The sequence below is a fragment of the Biomphalaria glabrata genome, chromosome 3 (genome assembly GCF_947242115.1).
Source record: "Biomphalaria glabrata chromosome 3, xgBioGlab47.1, whole genome shotgun sequence".
In the NCBI taxonomy this organism is placed as follows: Eukaryota; Metazoa; Mollusca; class Gastropoda; family Planorbidae; genus Biomphalaria; species Biomphalaria glabrata.
In genome coordinates this window covers 54,749,769-54,769,010 of record NC_074713.1, presented here as the reverse complement: position 1 = coordinate 54,769,010, position 19,242 = coordinate 54,749,769, and the positions used below count along the sequence as shown (strand labels likewise).

Sequence of the window (19,242 nt, the reverse complement as noted above, 5' to 3'; positions counted from 1 at the left end):
TAAATAGATCGAGGCTCTACTGTGACGTAGTTTGTAGACACTAGACAGTCCATGCCTTTAATAAGGCCTAAATTGTTATATCCTATCCATTAAAATCTTATAAAATCAAGATATTCTGTACTTAATTTTGCGGCATATTCTTTTATAGATATTTTGGCTCATGTTGAAGAGCTTATTAATATATTGATGAAAAAAAAACCCACAAAAAACAACAACAACAACAAAAAAAAAAACAACAGATCTTGTATTTAGGACTTATTGTTATATACTTCTTTGACTTTACGTCTTGTCAGCGATGACCAGGTATGTGCTAGTTTGAAATCCTCTTTCATAATTGTTTTTTAAAGTAACGTCTGTATTTTATAAGATAAGATAACATAAATCCAATACGGCCACTAAATTATGTTTCAGGATTCCCGGTCTCTTCTGTGAGACATTTTATTTTATTTTTTTTTCTTGTGGTCGTCACTTCGATATTCTGTATTCTGCGATGTTATAAAATAAAAGGAGGATTAATAATCAAGAGACAAAAAAATAAAAAAGCAATGAGAAAACACAATTCAAATGTGTTACAATTTAGATAATCATTTATCTTTCAACGAGTTTTTAATTTAAACACCAGATGGATTAAAAACTAAATTGTTGTAGAGTTGTAGAATTCAATCATAATTCTAAATTAAATTGTAAATATTTTGGTTCAAGATTTATAGATTTACATCTTTTTTTTTTGTTTACTCTCAAATTTTACAGTATTAGCAAAGGGAGGTCACTATTAATAACACAATAAAAATGTCTGACGTTCTGTTGGAAACATAAACACAGCCTGACTTAGGCATCTTCTGACAGGTTAGACTGGAGTCGAGATCTATAGTAGATCTTATAAGTTTAACATGCATGACTAGATTGACACATGGTTACACATAGGGCTTAATTATCTTTTCTTTTGAATTAACTTCATACAATTTCTATGATAAAATATTGCAACCAAATTGTCCAAATTAACGATTTCAACACTTCTACAGAAACATCATCAAACACTGAAAGAAGATTAGGAAGTAACGATTCCTCGAAGATTTATTACATCAAACTAAAATGGACCCATCAATCAAAGCAAAAAGCATTCCGGTTCTTGATAAAGAATTAAAACATGGGAATAGGACAGAAGAAAATTCTAATTCTGTTGTCAAGAGGCACAAAAATAATAAAAAGGAAAAGTTAGTGACTAGAGATTTAAAAGAGACGTTTCCCAAAGACAAAAATGAATCCAATAATGAGAATAGAGATCTTGATGTGTTTGAAGAAAATCAAACATGGACAAATACTTTGCCGTATTATGTAAGCTGGTTTGTGTTACTGATGTTGTCATTAATCACAAGAATTTATAACATCGAGAAGCCTGCTCATGTCTGGTGAGTATAGACACTTTTGATGATTTTATCAGTACATTTCATTGTTTGATATTCTAGAGTTTTTTTTATATTCTGAAACATATATATTTATATATCTAGTTTTAATTAGATCTATGTAAAAGTAAATTTAAGTACTTTTTTGAGTCCCCATGTCTTGCTGCAGATAAAGGAGCACCTCATCAGATCTGGGTGGTTTAATGACCAAATACTTTTAATGTTAGGATCCTTCAGAAATACTTATGTTAGGTGTCCATCTGATCTAGGTGGTATAATGATCAAATACTTATGTTAGATGTCCATTAGATCTGGGTGCTAAAATGACCAAAAACTAAAATGTTAGGTGTCCATCAGATCTTGGTGGTATAATGACCAAATACTTATGTTAGGTGTCCATCAGATCTTGGTGGTATAATGACCAAATACTTATGTTAGGTGTTCATCAGATCTTGGTGGTATAATGACCAAATACTTATGTTAGGTGTCCATCAGATCTGGGTGGTATAATGACCAAAAACTAAAATGTTAGGTGTCCATCAGATCTTGGTGGTATAATGACCAAATACTTATGTTAGGTGTCCATCAGATCTTGGTGGTATAATGACCAAATACTTATGTTAGGTGTCCATCAGATCTGGGTGGTATAATGACCAAAAACTAAAATGTTAGGTGTCCATCAGATCTGGGTGGTATAATGACCAAATACTTATGTTAGGTGTCCATCAGATCTTGGTGGTATAATGACCAAATACTTATGTTAGGTGTCCATCAGATCTTGGTGGTATAATGACCAAATACTTATGTTAGGTGTCCATCAGATCTGGGTTGTATAATGACCAAATACTTGTGTTAGGTGTCCATCAGATCTGGTGGTATAATGACCAAATACTTATGTTAGGTGTCCATCAGATCTGGGTGGTATACCCTAAATTCCTTTAAAGTTAATAAAAATAAAGATTCTATGTTTAACTTACAAGCTGAACACAGAAACTATTGGTTACTATACACTTGACACATGACTACATATTTTGTATCAATCATTCCAACGGTTGCCTGGTGATTCAGTATCTGCTCTGGACTGTCATTTTGATGGTCTTTGTTATGAACCCTGTTAACAGCCTTCCCCTAACGTTCTGAGGGAGATTTGGGCAAGGATATAATAACCTTGAATTCTGAAGAGCATCAGTAACAAGTAAAACAAATTTGTTTTACCAGTTCATGTCGAGAAGGTTTTCAGTTAGGTTAATAATAGGTTAAAGGTTAATTTAAAAAATACATACAGAACGTTTGAAGCTAGACATTACAATCAATTGTTGTCATTTATGTTAACAAACTACACAATCTTCTCTTTTCACTTTGGTTTTCAATGCTTCAATTACCTAACACTTTGTTAGGGTACCACACTTTGTTAGGATACCACACTTTGTTAGGGTACCACATTTTGTTAGGATACCACACTTTGTTAGGATACCACACTTTGTTAGGGTACCACATTTTGTTAGGATACCACACTTTGTTAGGATACCACACTTTGTTAGGGTACCACATTTTGTTAGGATACCACATTTTGTTAGGGTACCACACTTTGTTAGGTTACCACACTATGTCAGGATACCACACTATGTTAGGATACCACACTTTGTTAGGGTACCACACTATGTTAGGGTAACACACTATGTTAGGACACCACATTTTGTTAGGGTGTCACTTTTTGTTAGGGTAACACACTATGTTAGGACACCACACTTTGTTAGGGTACCACACTTTGTTAGGGTAACACACTATGTTAGGACACCACATTTTGTTAGGGTGTCACTTTTTGTTAGGGTACCACACTTTGTTAGGGTGCCACACTTTGTTAGGTTACCACACTTTGTTAGGATACCACACTATGTTAGGATACCACACTATGTTAGGGTGTCACTTTTTGTTAGGATACCACACTATGTTAGGGTGTCACTTTTTGTGAGGGTACCACACTTTGTTAGGTTACCACACTTTATTAGGATACCACACTATTTTAGGATACCACACTATTTTAGGATACCACACTATGTTAGGATGTCACTTTTTGTGAAGGTACCACACTTTGTTAGGGTGTCACTTTTTGTGAAGGTACCACACTTTGTTAGGGTGTCACTTTTTGTGAAGTTAACACACTTTGTTAGGTTACCACACTTTATTAGGATACCACACTATGTTAGCATGTCACTCATTAATGAACCTTGTTAAACTTGCACCACTTTAATTTCTTCTCCACCATCCCTCTTTTGAACTGGCTACATAATAATTTTTGCTGAATTTGAAGATTTTATTACCTGGTCTCAACATCTTATTGTCTTAAAAATTTTGAAGATGTTTTATTCTGCTGTAGCTTTTTTTTGTATCATAATGCTGCAGTTATCTTAAAATTGATATTTTAAGGATCAATACATAAATTCCATTCTTCTTTTTCACATCAACCTTTAGCTGGGATGAAACTCATTTTGGTAAAATGGGAAGCTGGTACATTAACCGTACATTCTTTTTCGATGTTCACCCACCACTAGGCAAGGTAAATCTTTAAATTCTTTATATAATTTTATTTCATGAGACTTTAAAATTCAAACCTTGAAACAATGATTCTATAACATTTATTCTATAATAATTTTTTTTTCAATACATGTATATATATATTGTTATGATGATGCAGCAAGTTCTTTAAACTGTTAATTATTTCTATGCACGGACAAGTATATATGTTGTAGCAGTTTCAATATATATTTATTATAAAACTTTTTTATACAACTTCTATATGTACTACAAGCTCTCACTTCTCACTACAAGTTCTCTCTATACAATTCTAAGTTCTGCCTTTACTAGCATACATTCAAACTTTACTAGCTCCAGTTCTAACTAACATTAACAAAAATCAGGTCTTAAATACCTTTTTTCTCTCCACCCATACTTTTCACATGTACCTGTACAAACACACCGACACTTTTATTGCCTCGCATCTCATACTCGTGTCTCACAGTCACCCACTAGTAAACATCTTTCTCTCATCCAGACATTGACACATACACATTGACACATATGCCCTCTCTTCTATCCAGTTTCCTCATATATGTTGTTGTTTTTTTTCAAAGGACTAAAAAAAAGTGTGTCAACAATATATTACTTACAGTTTCATTAAACTATTTTGTTTATTGTTTTTTTTTCAAATGTAGATGCTGATTGGCTTCGCTGGAGTTATGACAGGCTACGATGGAAGCTTTCCTTTTCACAAACCAGGAGACCAGTATGAAGATGTGAACTATGTGGGAATGAGAGTGGTCAGTTAAAGAATAATTTATATGTGTGTGTCCAGCGACCTAAATCTTAAATTGTAACACTTAAACTTTTAGGAACATCATGTCTATGTAATCTATGAAACGCTATGAAATGACTCCTCCACATTGTGTCTAGTATTATCTTGAAATATGAAGTAAAAATATAAAAATAAATTGTTAAGTATTGTTATAAACCTGGTGGTGGCACAAATGGGGGTAGTGGTGTGTGTGTAGTCAGCCGACGCAAATCGCCCCAGGCCAGCGCTAGACGATCGGTCAACCGTGACGAGTTACGACTATCAGCCGAGACGAGTGTCAACATGGCGGTTCGGGAAGGATCGACGGCGGTCCGGGAAGGATCGACGTCGTGAACAGAGCTCAGGAGCGTCACAAGAGTTGTAGTCATCTGACCACCTAGAAACGTTGAGCGGCGTTCTGTCCGGTTCGAGAAGGCCAGTTGGGACCCTATATAAGAGCGGAGGTGTCGCAGTCAGGAAGGTCGAGAAAAGGGGCTCAATACAGCAAGGATCAGAAAGGAGGTTCACGGCAGGGGTTCAGAGCCCGGTTCACTACAGTCCGGTCGACTACAGCACAGTTCAGCGGTGTGGTTCTGTACGGAGCATTACGACGGTTCAGTGCGGAGTACTGTCAAGTACAGTTGAGACGACTGACGTCTTGATCTTGGTCTGCGATCGAGTCCAACACAAGCCCAGTGTGTGAAGTCAGTCCTGAACTGTTGAACCCAGTGCAAGCCCGGAACGAGACGGAGAGGCCAGTGCAAGAGTTGATACGGCGGAACGGTGTTATCGGAGAGATATTTGTACAGTGTACGTGTTGCCAATTGTACAGTATTGGCTGTTATTTATTCAACTATTAAAGTGTTGCGTTACTTTGGAGCCCTGAGTTGTCAAGTTCTTTAAGTTGGTGGTGTATGGTGCAGTTTGCAGAGAGCCTGGATAGTGAGATTCATAACAGTATTTACTAGTACCTTTTGTACATCTATATTTATACTTAAATAGACCACCGGCGGATAAATGGCTTTGTCTGCACAGTAAAATAAAATTCCCATTTCGGACCTTGTGGTGTATAGGGCAGATGATGTAAAGGTCATCTGTTTGGCTGGCCTCTGAAAGAGACGGAGAACTCTTCCAAAGGCTGCCGGACACACTTTTTATAGCCAAAGGAAAATCCTTATTGAAGACAGGTGCAGAAGACGGAAAGATAGCTTAAATAGACTGCTGATGGACAACAGCTTTGTCTGCACAAGGTGTGGGAAAATATGCAGGTCACTACTGGATTTGCATAGTCATGTGAAACACTGCACTCATCCTTAATCTTCGTAATCAAAGACATCGCCATTGTTATTATTATTTATACAAAAATATAAAACAACAAAATAGTAAAGTCAGAATGACATTGTATGCTATCTTCATGTAGTCAGCAGATTTAAATTTTTGGCACATGAATTTATTCATGACTAAAGTTTATCATTGTATTCCTTTTTTTATCGACAGTTCTGTGCTGTGCTGGGTGCACTGCTTGTCCCCCTTGCCTATCAGTGCATATGGCTGCTAACTCACTCGATTCCAGCTTCCATTTTTTCTGCAGCTCTTATTTTATTTGGTCAGTACTTGTAATCATTTTATTGAATTGGTACAGGCGAATCGAATCCAGGTAATTGGATCCCCGGTTATTAGGACCAAAACATTAGTGTCTGTGTGGGAAAATATGCAGGTCCTATAAACTGGATTCAACTGTACCATTTGTAATATTTTTTTATTTTAGCTTTTGATTGGGTCAGTTGTATCCCCCAGTATGTGTCTGTGTTGTTTCTAACATATCAATAGGATCTTCTCCTGCTGGCTGTCAATGTTTTTATGTATTGACTTGTGACATGAATGTAATGTTTAACTTTTTAACTTTCCCTTCCACAGATACAGGGACCTTAACTCTGTCACGTCACATCCTGCTTGACCCTATTCTTATGTTTTTCATCATGACCTCAACATATTCATGTCTCAAGTTTTTGACCTACAGTCACAAGTTGGTTCTTTACATTTATAATACCTTCACTTTATAACACCTTCACTTTATAATACCTTCACTTTATAACACCTTCAATTTATAATACCTTCACTTTATAACACCTTCAATTTATAATACCTTCAATTTATAACACCATCAATTTATAGCATCTTCAATTTATAATACCTTCAATTTTTAATACCTTCAATTTATAATACCTTCAATTTATAATACCTTCACTTTCATTGTTTAGCCATTGAAACAATTAATAATTTTCTTATATGGAGAAATGAAATCACAGTAGAATCTGGTTAATTTTAACCACAACAGGATGTGTTCTTTTTAGTCCCAATAAGCAGCTGGTCTGATTTACTTTGTTTCTGTACTTTAGGATTTACTCAGAGTAAGAATGTATTATCAAAATAAAATACTCACAAAAGAACTTAATTATCCATTGCCTAATGTTCTTTAATTCCTTAGTTTAAGAACTGTTTAACCCTAGATACGACTCGAATCTTAACCTTTTCATGACTTAAAGGAAATTTATCTTTTGACTTACAGTAGCTTACATATAAATAAATTAGAGAGTGTTTCTACCACATTTTTGGTTATAATTTATGTATCAGTATGTTTTATCTGGGCTATGATGGTTTTCTGAAGGCATATCTTGAGGTCAACTTCAGGGGAAAACTGAAATTTTTAATTTTTAAACTGTGGGCATCTGGCATATTTAAGTCCACAAAGTTGTGTGGGCATCTGGCATATTTAAGTCCCCAAAATTGTATTGGGCATTTGGCATATTTGAGTTCACAAAGTTGTATTGGGCATCTGGCATATTTAAGTCCACAAATTTATATTGGGCATTTGGCCTATTTACTTCCCAAAGTTGTATTGGGTATTAGGCATATTTAGGTCCCCAAAGTTGTATTGGGCATTTGGCATATTTAGGTCCCCAAAGTTGTATTGGGCATCTTGCGTATATTAGAAAAGTAAAGTGTCTTATGGTTGTGCTGGCCACTTTGTTACAGATTGACTTCAGAAACTTGTGAAGTTGGTTTCAGGTGAAGTTGATTTCCTATGCTCCATTGGTCTACAAATAAATATAACAGAATATCTTTTTTTGTTTTCTTACAACTCATCTTTTTAATGTAATATATTTGTTTCAAAAATATTTCTTTCCATTTCAGACCATTTACCTTGCCGTGGTGGGTTTGGTTGACCAATACAGGCATTTCTTTAGCCTGCGCTCTAGGGTGAGTTAGTGTTGTAGTCACGGCATTCTTGTTTGATAGTTTGACAGCCAGTCTTGAATCAATTTTATAAGCTCATACTTTACTTCTTTATCTATTTCTTTGAAAATATATTTAGAGAGAAATACAAACATTTGTTAGTAAATGTGCTTAGTTTTTAAATAATTATGTCTGACTTTCAAATCCACTTTCTGACTTCTTATTTTATGGGCAATGAGTTGAAGTCAATTTGAATTTAAACATCCTACTGGGGAATTAGCAAGCTGAGGACTGAACAATAAGAAACAGTAGATGAAGTTGTATTTTGAAGTGTTAAGAATTTTTGTTTAAAATCAATATACTGTTTTGTTGTTCACAGTCCAGGCGTTAACCATTGGAGTCAGAGTATAATAATAATAACAATAATAATAATCTTTGTTATCCATAAGGAAATTTTGTCTCTCAATTTGTGCATTACACCAAACAAAACATTATAGCTATAGAAAACCAAAATATACAATCACAAAAGATTTACTCAAAATTTACATGTAAAAAGTTAAGATCAGATGATTGAATTGTATTACCAGGGGAACAAAGGAAGTTTTTGTGCCTTTCAGTCTTAGTAATCAGTGTCTTGTATCTCCTTTGTGTGATGGTAAAATTTAAAAAATCCTGCCCCAGAGGGTGTTTTTGTTTTAAATTTTAAAAATCTTGTTAGCTTTCTTATCAATGTTTTTTCTCAAACAGTTGCCCAAACGGCTTTTTTATTAAACCATGGCCTTACCAGCAGCTTATAGCTTTGGAAATTTTATTCTAAAATATAGAATCATTTGAACAGCTTATAAATTATTTCTCTTGTGTGTAGAACTTGGATGGTCGGAGTGTAGATTAATTTAATGAAGTTCAGGCAGTATTTTCATATGCGGATAAATTGCACATGTATTATCCTATAAAGTCACAAATTTAGAGTGGAGAAAATGTCTCATGCCATTAACTATACCAGCCTATAGTCCTTACAAGTGTCTCCTAGGCCTGAGTACCTGGGGGCCACACCCTCCACTCTTTCTAGTTCTACAACTAATAAAGTTCAAGATTCTTTATATCAATCAAGCTATCACTGTATGAAAACTACTAGTAGCCATCTTGAGTCAATCCAAATCTCTAGTTATAACTGAAGTTAAAAAAAAATCTACTAAATGAAATTCAGTCTTCTTTAGATTATAAATCAAACATCCATCAGCTTTCAGCGTATTACAAGAATAAACTTCCTGTCTACATACCTGGTTCATGTTGACTGCAAATTTTCACAAATATTTCACATAAAACCACAACCATTTAATGAAGGCAGCCATTCGCAATTGCCAATATAAAATGTTTTACCTCATTGCATGGACTATTTTTAGATTCGGATGCGATTATTTTTCATAGGGTAAAAAATTCTCTCTTTATGGGGTTTACAGATATAGGCATTTAAAGAAATTTAGGAACAGTGGACTCGTGTTCTGTTGGTGTTAAAGCAATATAAGATATAGGCATTTAAAAGAAATTTAGGAACAGTGGACTCATGTTCTGTTGGTGTTAAAGCAATATAAGATATAGGCATTTAAAAGAAATTTAGGAACAGTGGACTCATGTTCTGTTGGTGTTAAAGCAATATAAGATATAGGCATTTAAAAGAAATTTAGGAACAGTGGACTCATGTTCTGTTGGTGTTAAAGCAATATAAGATATAGGCATTTAAAAGAAATTTAGGAACAGTGGACTCATGTTCTGTTGGTGTTAAAGCAATATAAGTGACACTCAAATAAATTAAAATGATATTTCATTGTATCTCAGTTGAAAATGTTTGTAGATAAAAACTTAAGTATTAGAAACATCTTTCCATTGAAGACTTTTTTAGGCCTTTCATTTTAGCATGACACTTATTTGTTTAGCTCATGGGGCCAGAACATTCACAAGAAAACTAATCATGATGGAATGATATTACACTCAAAATAAATTAAGAATTAATGTTATAATGTACAAATGACTGTAAAACATACATTCTTGTGTTCTCTGTTTCTCCAGTGTCAAGTTTGTTGGGCTGTTTGTTATTTTGTTGGTTGGCTACACAACAATCTCAGATCTGTGGAGGCTTTTAGGGAACCATTCTATATCTTTGGTGAGTAGAGATCTTGTGTTTGACTTTAATCTTAAGTTACTTGGCTGCCTGGTCATGAGGTATGTGCTTCAGACTTTTGTCACAATGGCTCTGAGTTCAAACCCTTCCTGCAGTCATCCCCTGCAGGAAAATTTGAAATTTGACTAGGACATAATATTTTTCATATCTGAAAGAACATTGTAAACTTAACATGAAGCAAACAGAAAAAAAACTAATTTTAAAATCTATTATGTTCTTCAGTTTAGTCTTCAACAAATAGAAACTCTTTTTTTTAAATTGAATTTATGTAGAGCATCTTTCATGCTTACATCATGCACTTTGGTCCAATCTCTTATAGATAGGCAAGCGGTTTTAACCTCTCGACCAAACATCTCACCTCCTTGAAGAGAAAAGTAATTTTCATCAGCTTCTCAAAACTGAGTTCTTTCTTTTTAATGAAAGAATAGGTTTTGTCTGTTATAGAAGAAAAAATTTGTTTTACGTCAGTCTTACTTTTTAAAGAAATAAACAATTTTTTTTTATATTTTTATATCTCAGTATTTCAGTCTAGTAATTCTCTTGAGCCATTGCTGTATTTCTGGGAACTGGTTAAGTAGAATAGTGATATGATTATCATTGCTTTCACATTTTTAAGTAATTCTTATAATATTTTCCTCAAGGTATAAAATTTTTCAGGGATGGCTAAATCTCTCTAAATATATTTTCAAAATAAGATAAAGAAGTTAAGTATGAGCTTATAACATTGATTCAAGACTGACTTTGTCAGACTATCAAACAAGAATGCTGTCACTACAACACTAACTCACCCTAGAACACCTGTAATTACATCAAAGCAGTTTCACGATGTGCTGACTACTTACAATCATACTAAACTGTGTAGTGAAATTCCACACACACAGACAAATAAATTCCTAAATTAAAAAAAAACTGTTTACATTTGATAGATTAAGCTTTTATTGATAATTATTGATAAAGACTCTACTCCCCTTACAGGTGGCGCTCAGTAAGCATGTCGCAGCTAGAGTTATTGGTCTCATCCTTGTGCCAGTCCTAGCCTACTGTGTTCTGTTTGCCGTACATTTAAAAGTTCTGGACCACAGGTTAGCAATTTAAAAGTTCTGGACCACAGGTTAGCAATAGGAGGAACTTTCAAAACTATCCCTTAAAAATATAAGTAGCAGCTGGGTCATTCCTGCTGGGTCGGCCTTAGGTATAGGCAAACTAGGCAGCCGCCTATGGCTTCTAATTAGGTGGGGCCTCGCACAGTACTTTAAAAAAAAAATTAGAGAAATAATTGTGAAAATTTGATAAGATCTCAAACAAAGTAGAACACTATGACTCTTTGTTTATGAGTCTAGCTCTGTCTCTACTTTGGGAATTGCAATATATATGAATTTCAGTTATTTGTTGATTTAGATATAGACTGATAGATTTTCAATAAACTGTGTAGTTTTATTTTTTTTAGTATTGTCAGCCTAAATAGTTCACTAGGTTATACATTAGAAAATGCATTCAGAGAATTATTATAAATAAACAATATTTTTTTGTTTTGCTATTTGATCTTAATTCTCAATGATGACACTGTATATAAACTCCTATATATTACCTATTCTGTTCCTTTAGCTATTCTGTTATTTCACCTATTCTGTTACAGCGGCAATGGCGATGGCTTCTTTAGTTCAGCTTTTCAGTCTCAGCTGATTGGCAACAGACTTTATAATGTCAGCATGCCCCAGTGTAAGTAAAACTGTGTTTGTAGTGCAACTGCCCACATAGAAAAGAAAACACAGCATTGCTAGAAGCCACATGGATCACTGTGATGCCTCTGCTACCTAACACTTTGTTCTACCACTGAATGTTAAGAGATTGATTTTGGTTGGTGCACTGGAAAAATGAAAGTGTCTCAGTGGTAGGAGAGAAATATTAGCAGTTGAATCATTGTAGCACCTGGGTTTAGTTCTTTAGACTGTTCAGTTCTTTAGACTTATTTCAATCCTGTTGACTTAATTGAGTCCTTTAGACTCAGTTCAGTCCTGTAGACCCAGTTCATTCCTGTAGATTCAGTCCTGTAGACTTTCAGTCCTGTAGACTCAGTTCAGTCCTGTAGACCCAGTTCATTCCTGTAGATTCAGTCCTGTAGACTCAGTTCAGTCCTGTAGACTCAGTTCAGTCCTGTAGGCTCAGTTCAGTCCTGTAGACTTAGTTCAGTCCTGTAGATTCAGTCTTGTAGACTCAGTTCAGTCCTATAGACCCAGTTCATTCCTGTAGATTCAGTCCTGTAAACTCAGTTCAGTCCTGTAGATTTAGTTCAGTCCTGTAGACCCAGTTCAGTCCTGTAGACTCAGTTCAATCCTGAAGACCCAGCTCAGTCCTGTAGACTCAGTTCAATCCTGAAGACCCAGCTCAGTCCTGTAGACTCAGTTCAATCCTGAAGACCCAGCTCAGTCCTGTAGACTCAGTTCAATCCTGAAGACCCAGCTCAGTCCTGTAGACTCAGTTCAATCCTGAAGACCCAGCTCAGTCCTGTAGACTCAGTTCAATCCTGAAGACCCAGCTCAGTCCTGTAGACTCAGTTCAGTCCTGTAAAAATGTTAGTAAAATGTTTTACATGTTTTGGATGTTCCTTCAGAGTTGAAGATAGTTTACTTCCTAGTCCAAGCCTCTCACAGGACAACAGGGTATGGGAGCGGGCAGGGTTTGAACCCGAGACCATCAATAAATCCTAATGACAGTCCAGCGCCCAAACTGCACGACCAGGCAGCTGTAGTCCTGTAGACCCAGTTCAGTTCTGTAGATTCAGTTAAGTCCTGTAGACCCAGTTCAGTTCTGTAGATTCAGTTCAGTCCTGTAGATTCAGTTCAGTCCTGTAGACTCGTGATTAAACTTTGGTGCTTTCACATTGCTCACTTCACTAGACATCTGGTTTGTGTGGTCATGGTACATACAACTAAATGTCAGAGGTCTTTTGGTGACCTTATCAAAATGCTTTAAATGTTTGTTGACTAAGCATTTCATTTTACTTCCATAATGTTGATCTATTGTTCATTCAAAACTAAAATTGCACACAAAAACTTGACAAAGCTCTTCTAGAGTTTATTATTTTATATTTACTTTTTTATCCTAAATTAGGTTTTATAACCTTTATAAAGAATTATTGAAATCAAATTAAAGAAACATTCATAATTCATTTCCCATGCAACTGAGCTATGATTTATTTTATTTTGGCATTGTCTTGATATTATCGTCTCTAGATATTGCCTTTGGGAGTGAAATCACATTAAAACAGAGGAGGACAGGTGGGGCCTACCTACATTCCCACTTTCATCTTTACCCTGAGGAGCATCCACCCAAACAGCAACAGGTGGGTCGTTTGGTGTAACAGCTCAAAACTACTGAGTTATGACAGTCAACAGCAGTTGGAAGACAGATAAATAACTAAGATGGTCTAGATGTATTGCTCAAGTGGCAAAGTACTTTGAAAGTGTGTCTTGTGAATGCATTACATTTATGAGTTCAAAGATGCTCATTAATTATCCAGTGGCCTATCACTCAGTATACAGCTGTCTTTACAGGACAATCTATCATGAGTCTAATATAAAGGAAATAATTCAATGACTTGGAAAGCTTACAGCAATACTCTGAAGGATTACATAAGAAAAGCATATTGAAGATGGATATGTCTTTCACTATATTTGCCCATATCATCTTCAGTGCTCCAACTTCTCTCTCTTTGTGTATTTCTACACACCCACAACTTCACACACACGCACATACACAATTTAAATCATAAGTAGAAAGTAAATTCCCCCTTTCTGACCTTGTGGTCTATAGGGCAGATGATGTAAAGGTCATCTGATTCTGTGGCCTACGGTTAATGAGGGTGTCATGTGGCCAGCACAACGACCAACCGCCTTTCCTTTTTTTTCCCAACTAATGTCAGACTGGCTGAGCGATAAAGCGCTTGACTTTCAAACTGCGGTCCGGGGTTCGAATCCTGGTGAAGACTGGGATTTTTAATTTCAGGATCTTTGGGCGCCTTTGAGTCCACCCAGCTCTAATTTAAATCATGGCATCATTTAATCACTTTGCACTTCACCAATTTTTCAACAATTTTTAGGAACTTTCATAAATAGATATAGAACAGATGGTCTTATACAAAATGTTTACTTGCGTTGCTAGGTTACAACGTACAGCCATAAAGATGACAACAACCGATGGAAAATCAAACCTGCAGACAGAGAGATTGGAGCCAGTGACCCACTGGTTTATGTCCAGAGTGGAGACTTGGTCAGACTGGAACATGTCTTGTAAGTCTGCACAAAGTTTGAGGCGTACATTTTAATATTATTATTTAAAGAAATGTGTATCCGCGCTATACACATTTGAGACCAAAAGAAAATCCACAATGGTTTTGTCTGCGATGGGGCTGTGTAGTCACGTGAAATATTGCACTTTTCATTAATATTCGGAGTTGAAGACATAAAGAAATAAGATAAATATAACAATCTACAAAAATGTAAGCTTAAGTATATCTAACATGAGCAATATTGGAATAATAATATTAGTATTAATTTTTTTGTTAACTATTTTAAGCCTGATGTTTATGTATGTACAGTGTAATTAACAAAAATCATTTGTTGCCAAATGTCCTATTTTAAGCCAAGTAAAGTAAGCTGGTAGCTGAGCTGGCCTTTAGAAATCTTCTGGAGATGACTGTGAAGAGAAACTTCATTTGTCATGCAGTCTTTTTAGAATGTAAGATAGATTCTCCAGCCAGGAGAGTTTTTATACTTAAGTATTGTGTTTACAATCATTATGGTGGCAGTCGCCAGAACATACCTTTGAAATGGCTGCTTTATCATGTGGTACACACGCTGGACTGTTGTTTGGACTTCTCGATGGCCCGCGTTCATACCCTGTCAGCTGCCATCCCCCATCGTCCTGCGGGAGATTTGGACTAGGATGTAAATTATCTTTAACTCCAAAGGAACATCCGAAATATGGAAAACATTTTACATTTGACAATGATGAACATGCAGAGGAAGAAGAGATTGGAGCATAGTGCACCAAGCATGAAAATAAACTTCACAGAATCCTAAATGCTGCTGGTCAAGTCATTGGCAAAAAAAACAAACCCCATTTAGGCAGCTATTTGAGACAAGCATCCATAAAAAAGCTAAAAAGATTTTAGAAGTAAAAAAATCACCCTTTGGTTCAGGATTTTGTGATTTTGCCTTCACAAAAGAGGTACAAGACACAGATAGCAAAGACAAACAGACACAAAATCTCTTTTGTTCCCCTGGCAATCAAATCATTAAATAAAAACTATCTGATATAAACTTTTCACGTGTAAATTATGAGTGAGTCATGTGTGAATGTACATTTTGTTTTTATATTGGCCAGTTATAATGTTTTGTTTGGTGTAATGCACAAATTGTAACACAAATTTCCTTATGGACAATAAAGATTATTATTATTATGTTATAACCATGAAAGACCTGTAAGCTACCTCACCCTAAGGTCAATGTTAGCCAACAATCACAAAGAGGAGCGACTCAACCAATGGGCATCAAAAACACAGATAGAGCCATGTACAAAGAAATGACTATGCCTAACAAACTGGACAGTATTAACTAATTTTCTAACTAAGAACAGGACACACACTTCTATTAAATTACCACCTGAACAAAATAAACTCCACACAACTCCCCCTTTGCAGACACTGCGCCCACCCTTATGAAACTGTAAACCATATCCTCTTTGAATGTCCCTTCCTAATCCACCTTAGGCAGACCCTTCTTCCAATACAGCCCAACATAACCAATACCTTTTACGGCAGTGCTGAACAACAGTCTGCAAAAGAGTTCACAGCTTAGCAGCAATAAAGCTGGCTAGAAGAAGAAGAAGAAGAATAACCATGAAAGATAGGCATCAAAATATTTTGGTCTGGGTCGTGCAAGTCATGTAAAATTCAGCAATTCTTAAACCTTTGGACAATGCCTTGTTATCAAATGGTAATGGATGTTATCAAAAGGTAATGGATGTGTTATCTATTGGTGATAGATGTGTTATCAAATCATAATGGATTTGTTATCAAATGGTAATGGGTGTGTTATCAAATGGTAATAGATGTGTTATCAAATGGTAATAGATGTATTATCAAATGGTAATAGATGTGTTATCAAATGGTAATAGGTGTGTTATCAAATGGTAATGGATATGTTATCAAATGGCAATAGATGTATTATCAAATGGTAATAGATGTATTATCAAATGGTAATAGATGTATTATCAAATGGTAATAGATGTGTTATCAAATGGTAATAGATGTATTATCAAATGGTAATTGATGCATTATCAAATGGTAATAGATGTATTATCAAATGGTAGTAGATGTTATCAAGTGGTAATAGGTGTGTTAGCAAATGGTAATAGATGTGTATTTTCAAATGGTAATAGATGTATTATCAAATGGTAATTGATGTATTATCAAATGGTAATGGATGTATTATCAAATGGTAATAGATGTATTATCAAATGGTAATGGATGTATTATCAAATGGTAATAGATGTATTATCAAAGGGTAATAGATGTGTATTTTCAAATGGTAATAGATGTATTATCAAATGGTAATGGATGTATTATCAAATGGTAATAGATGTATTATCAAATGGTAATAGATGTGTTATCAAATGGTAACGGATGTGTTTGTGTATGTTTGAGCAGGACGAGAAGAAACCTTCACAGCCATAAAGAACTGGCTCCGCTCAGTAAACATCACTTCCAAGTCTCATGCTATGGCCAGGTATGTTTTCTACAGTAAGCCCACTAATGGGAAATATAGCCTATTGTGTTTCAGTAAAATATCATTAGAAAATAACAACAAAAGTCAGCTACGAACATAACATCTCCAAATTGTTCTGAGCTGCTTTGCAAGTGATCTAATGAGTGACTTAAGTTGTTTTTCCCAGTTCACTTTGGCTTTACCTTCAAGACAAACTTATTTTAAAAAATTTATGGTTAAAAAAAAATTACTGTGTTCTTGCTTAAAATTGATGATTTTTAAAAAAAATAGTCAAATTGATACACTTTAAGAGTTGGTGTAGTAATAAGTTCATACACTAATAAGTTAATGCCCTAAGTTGATACACTAATGAGTTGATAGACTCAGTGTGATACATTTCTGTGATTACAGAATGGTACTGGAGACGCCAATGATATCTGGATCGTAGATGTGGAGGGAGCAAGCAGAGGAGATAAAATTCAAACTGTCAGATCCAAGATCAGATTTGTTCACTATCATGTGCGATGTTTGCTGCACTCTCATGACAAGAAGTTACCAAAATGGTGAGCAGTTCAAATATGCCAGGCTTCTTCTAAAACTTTTTTCACTTATTACTAGATCTAGTCCTGGTCAGCCTGTTTAGTATTAAAGTGTTAGATTAGTGCTGAGGTCAGCCTGTTTAGTAATAATATTAAAGTGTTAGGTTAGTGCTGAGGTCAGCCTGTTTTGTATTAAAGTGTTAGATTAGTGCTGAGGTCAGCCTGTTTAGTAATAATATTAAAGTGTTAGGTTAGTGCTGAGGTCAGCCTGTTTTGTATTAAAGTGTTAGATTAGTGCTGAGGTCAGCCTGTTTAGTAATAATATTAAAGTGTTAGGTTAGTACTGAGGTCAGCCTGTTTAGTATTAAAGTGTTAGATTAGTGCTGAGGTCAGCCTGTTTAGTAATAATATTAAAGTGTTAGATTAGTACTGAGGTCAGCCTGTTTAGTATTAAAGTTTTAGATTAGTACTGAGGGTCAGCCTGTTTAAATTAAAGTCTTAGATTAGTACTGAGGTCAGCCTGTTTAGTATTAAAGTGTTAGATTAGTGCTGAGGTCAGTGGTTTGCACCCTTTGATATTACAGAAAATCATTAGTACAAAGATAATTAGTATCAAAGCTACTCATGAAACCTTTTATAAATTTAATTTTAAATGACCTCCTTCAAGAAAAAAATATTTTTTTTTAATTATAATTATTTGATATTTTATATACCAGGTATCAATAAAAGCTTGAGTGTAGTTCCATAGTCAGTGATGCCCTACTGAATGTTGTCATAGCTTTGTTATTATTTCTCTACTGTCCTCTGAATCTACTGAATTTATTCTGTTTAAAATACCCAGCTTGTTGATTGTATTTCGTCTACTAGGGGCTGGGAACAGCTGGAAGTGACATGTCAACCTAACCTGAGAGATCCAACCTCAATGTGGAGTGTGGAGGAGGTCATTGATGCCAGGTGTAAGTAGAAAACTTTCTACCTTGTGGTTCAATTCTTATCAGTCTTGCTGGGTTTTTATGCAAAAGTTCTGTACCAATTTTAAATCAAACGTGTGCTGACTGTGAGGTCTTACTCTTTGTATCTGTATCACTTTCACAGAATCACAATGGTGAATAACATGGTAAGACCTCGTCAAATATTCCTAACATATTTAATTGTAATGAGAGTGGAGCATCTCTGTCATTTAAAGAGATCTCATCAATCTCATGTTTTAGAGTCTTCTGTCTTCCCTGAACATCATACAGTATTGCATTCAAAAGATTCAAACTAATCTATTATTAAAATTTAGTTCTTTAAAAATAAGGGAAAAAAAAAGTCTTGAAATAAAAAAAAAAGTGCTACACTAATGGGATGAACAATTGTAAAGGAACAATTAATTCACTTGTTAAGCTGGATAATTTATCCATAAAAGTGTATAAAGATGGCTCTAAACATATATTTTTAAGAGATCATAATTCATTTTAATGATATTTATTTCATTAAAAGTAACTGTGGTAGTTGTTTTAAAAACCTGGATTTTTGTGACTGCTTTGATATTATAAACTAGTAAGTTTGTAAGTGTTTGTGGTAAATGTAAAAACCATACTCTAGTGCCCAGTGGTCAGTTTTGAAGTATACTCTTTCTTGCCTCCAGTGCCCAATGTCAGTTTTGAAGTATACTCTCCAACCTTTCTTGAGAAATTGGTAGAGAGTCATGCTGTGATGACCCAAGGCAACAGTGGACTCAAGCCTAAAGAAGGGGAGGTCACCTCTAGGCCATGGCAGTGGCCAATAGACTACAGGGTAGGCT

General features: G+C 35.1%; 1 protein-coding gene across 1 annotated transcript in view; it reads left to right on the top strand.

Moving 5' to 3' along the window:
- Positions 1 to 820: 820 nt before the first annotated feature.
- LOC106054483 (protein O-mannosyl-transferase 2-like) overlaps positions 821 to 19,242 on the top strand; it is a 31,276-nt gene continuing 12,854 nt past the window's right edge. The window contains exons 1-15 of the mRNA XM_013210362.2: positions 821 to 1,409; positions 3,876 to 3,960; positions 4,616 to 4,720; positions 6,232 to 6,340; positions 6,652 to 6,760; positions 7,930 to 7,995; positions 10,039 to 10,132; positions 11,126 to 11,232; positions 11,787 to 11,869; positions 13,384 to 13,493; positions 14,312 to 14,439; positions 16,860 to 16,938; positions 17,329 to 17,480; positions 18,324 to 18,412; positions 19,087 to 19,235. Of these exons, the coding sequence (XP_013065816.1) occupies positions 1,093 to 1,409; positions 3,876 to 3,960; positions 4,616 to 4,720; positions 6,232 to 6,340; positions 6,652 to 6,760; positions 7,930 to 7,995; positions 10,039 to 10,132; positions 11,126 to 11,232; positions 11,787 to 11,869; positions 13,384 to 13,493; positions 14,312 to 14,439; positions 16,860 to 16,938; positions 17,329 to 17,480; positions 18,324 to 18,412; positions 19,087 to 19,235 (1,782 nt within the window). The 5' untranslated portion in view covers positions 821 to 1,092. The remainder of the gene's footprint in view (positions 1,410 to 3,875; positions 3,961 to 4,615; positions 4,721 to 6,231; positions 6,341 to 6,651; positions 6,761 to 7,929; positions 7,996 to 10,038; positions 10,133 to 11,125; positions 11,233 to 11,786; positions 11,870 to 13,383; positions 13,494 to 14,311; positions 14,440 to 16,859; positions 16,939 to 17,328; positions 17,481 to 18,323; positions 18,413 to 19,086; positions 19,236 to 19,242) is intronic.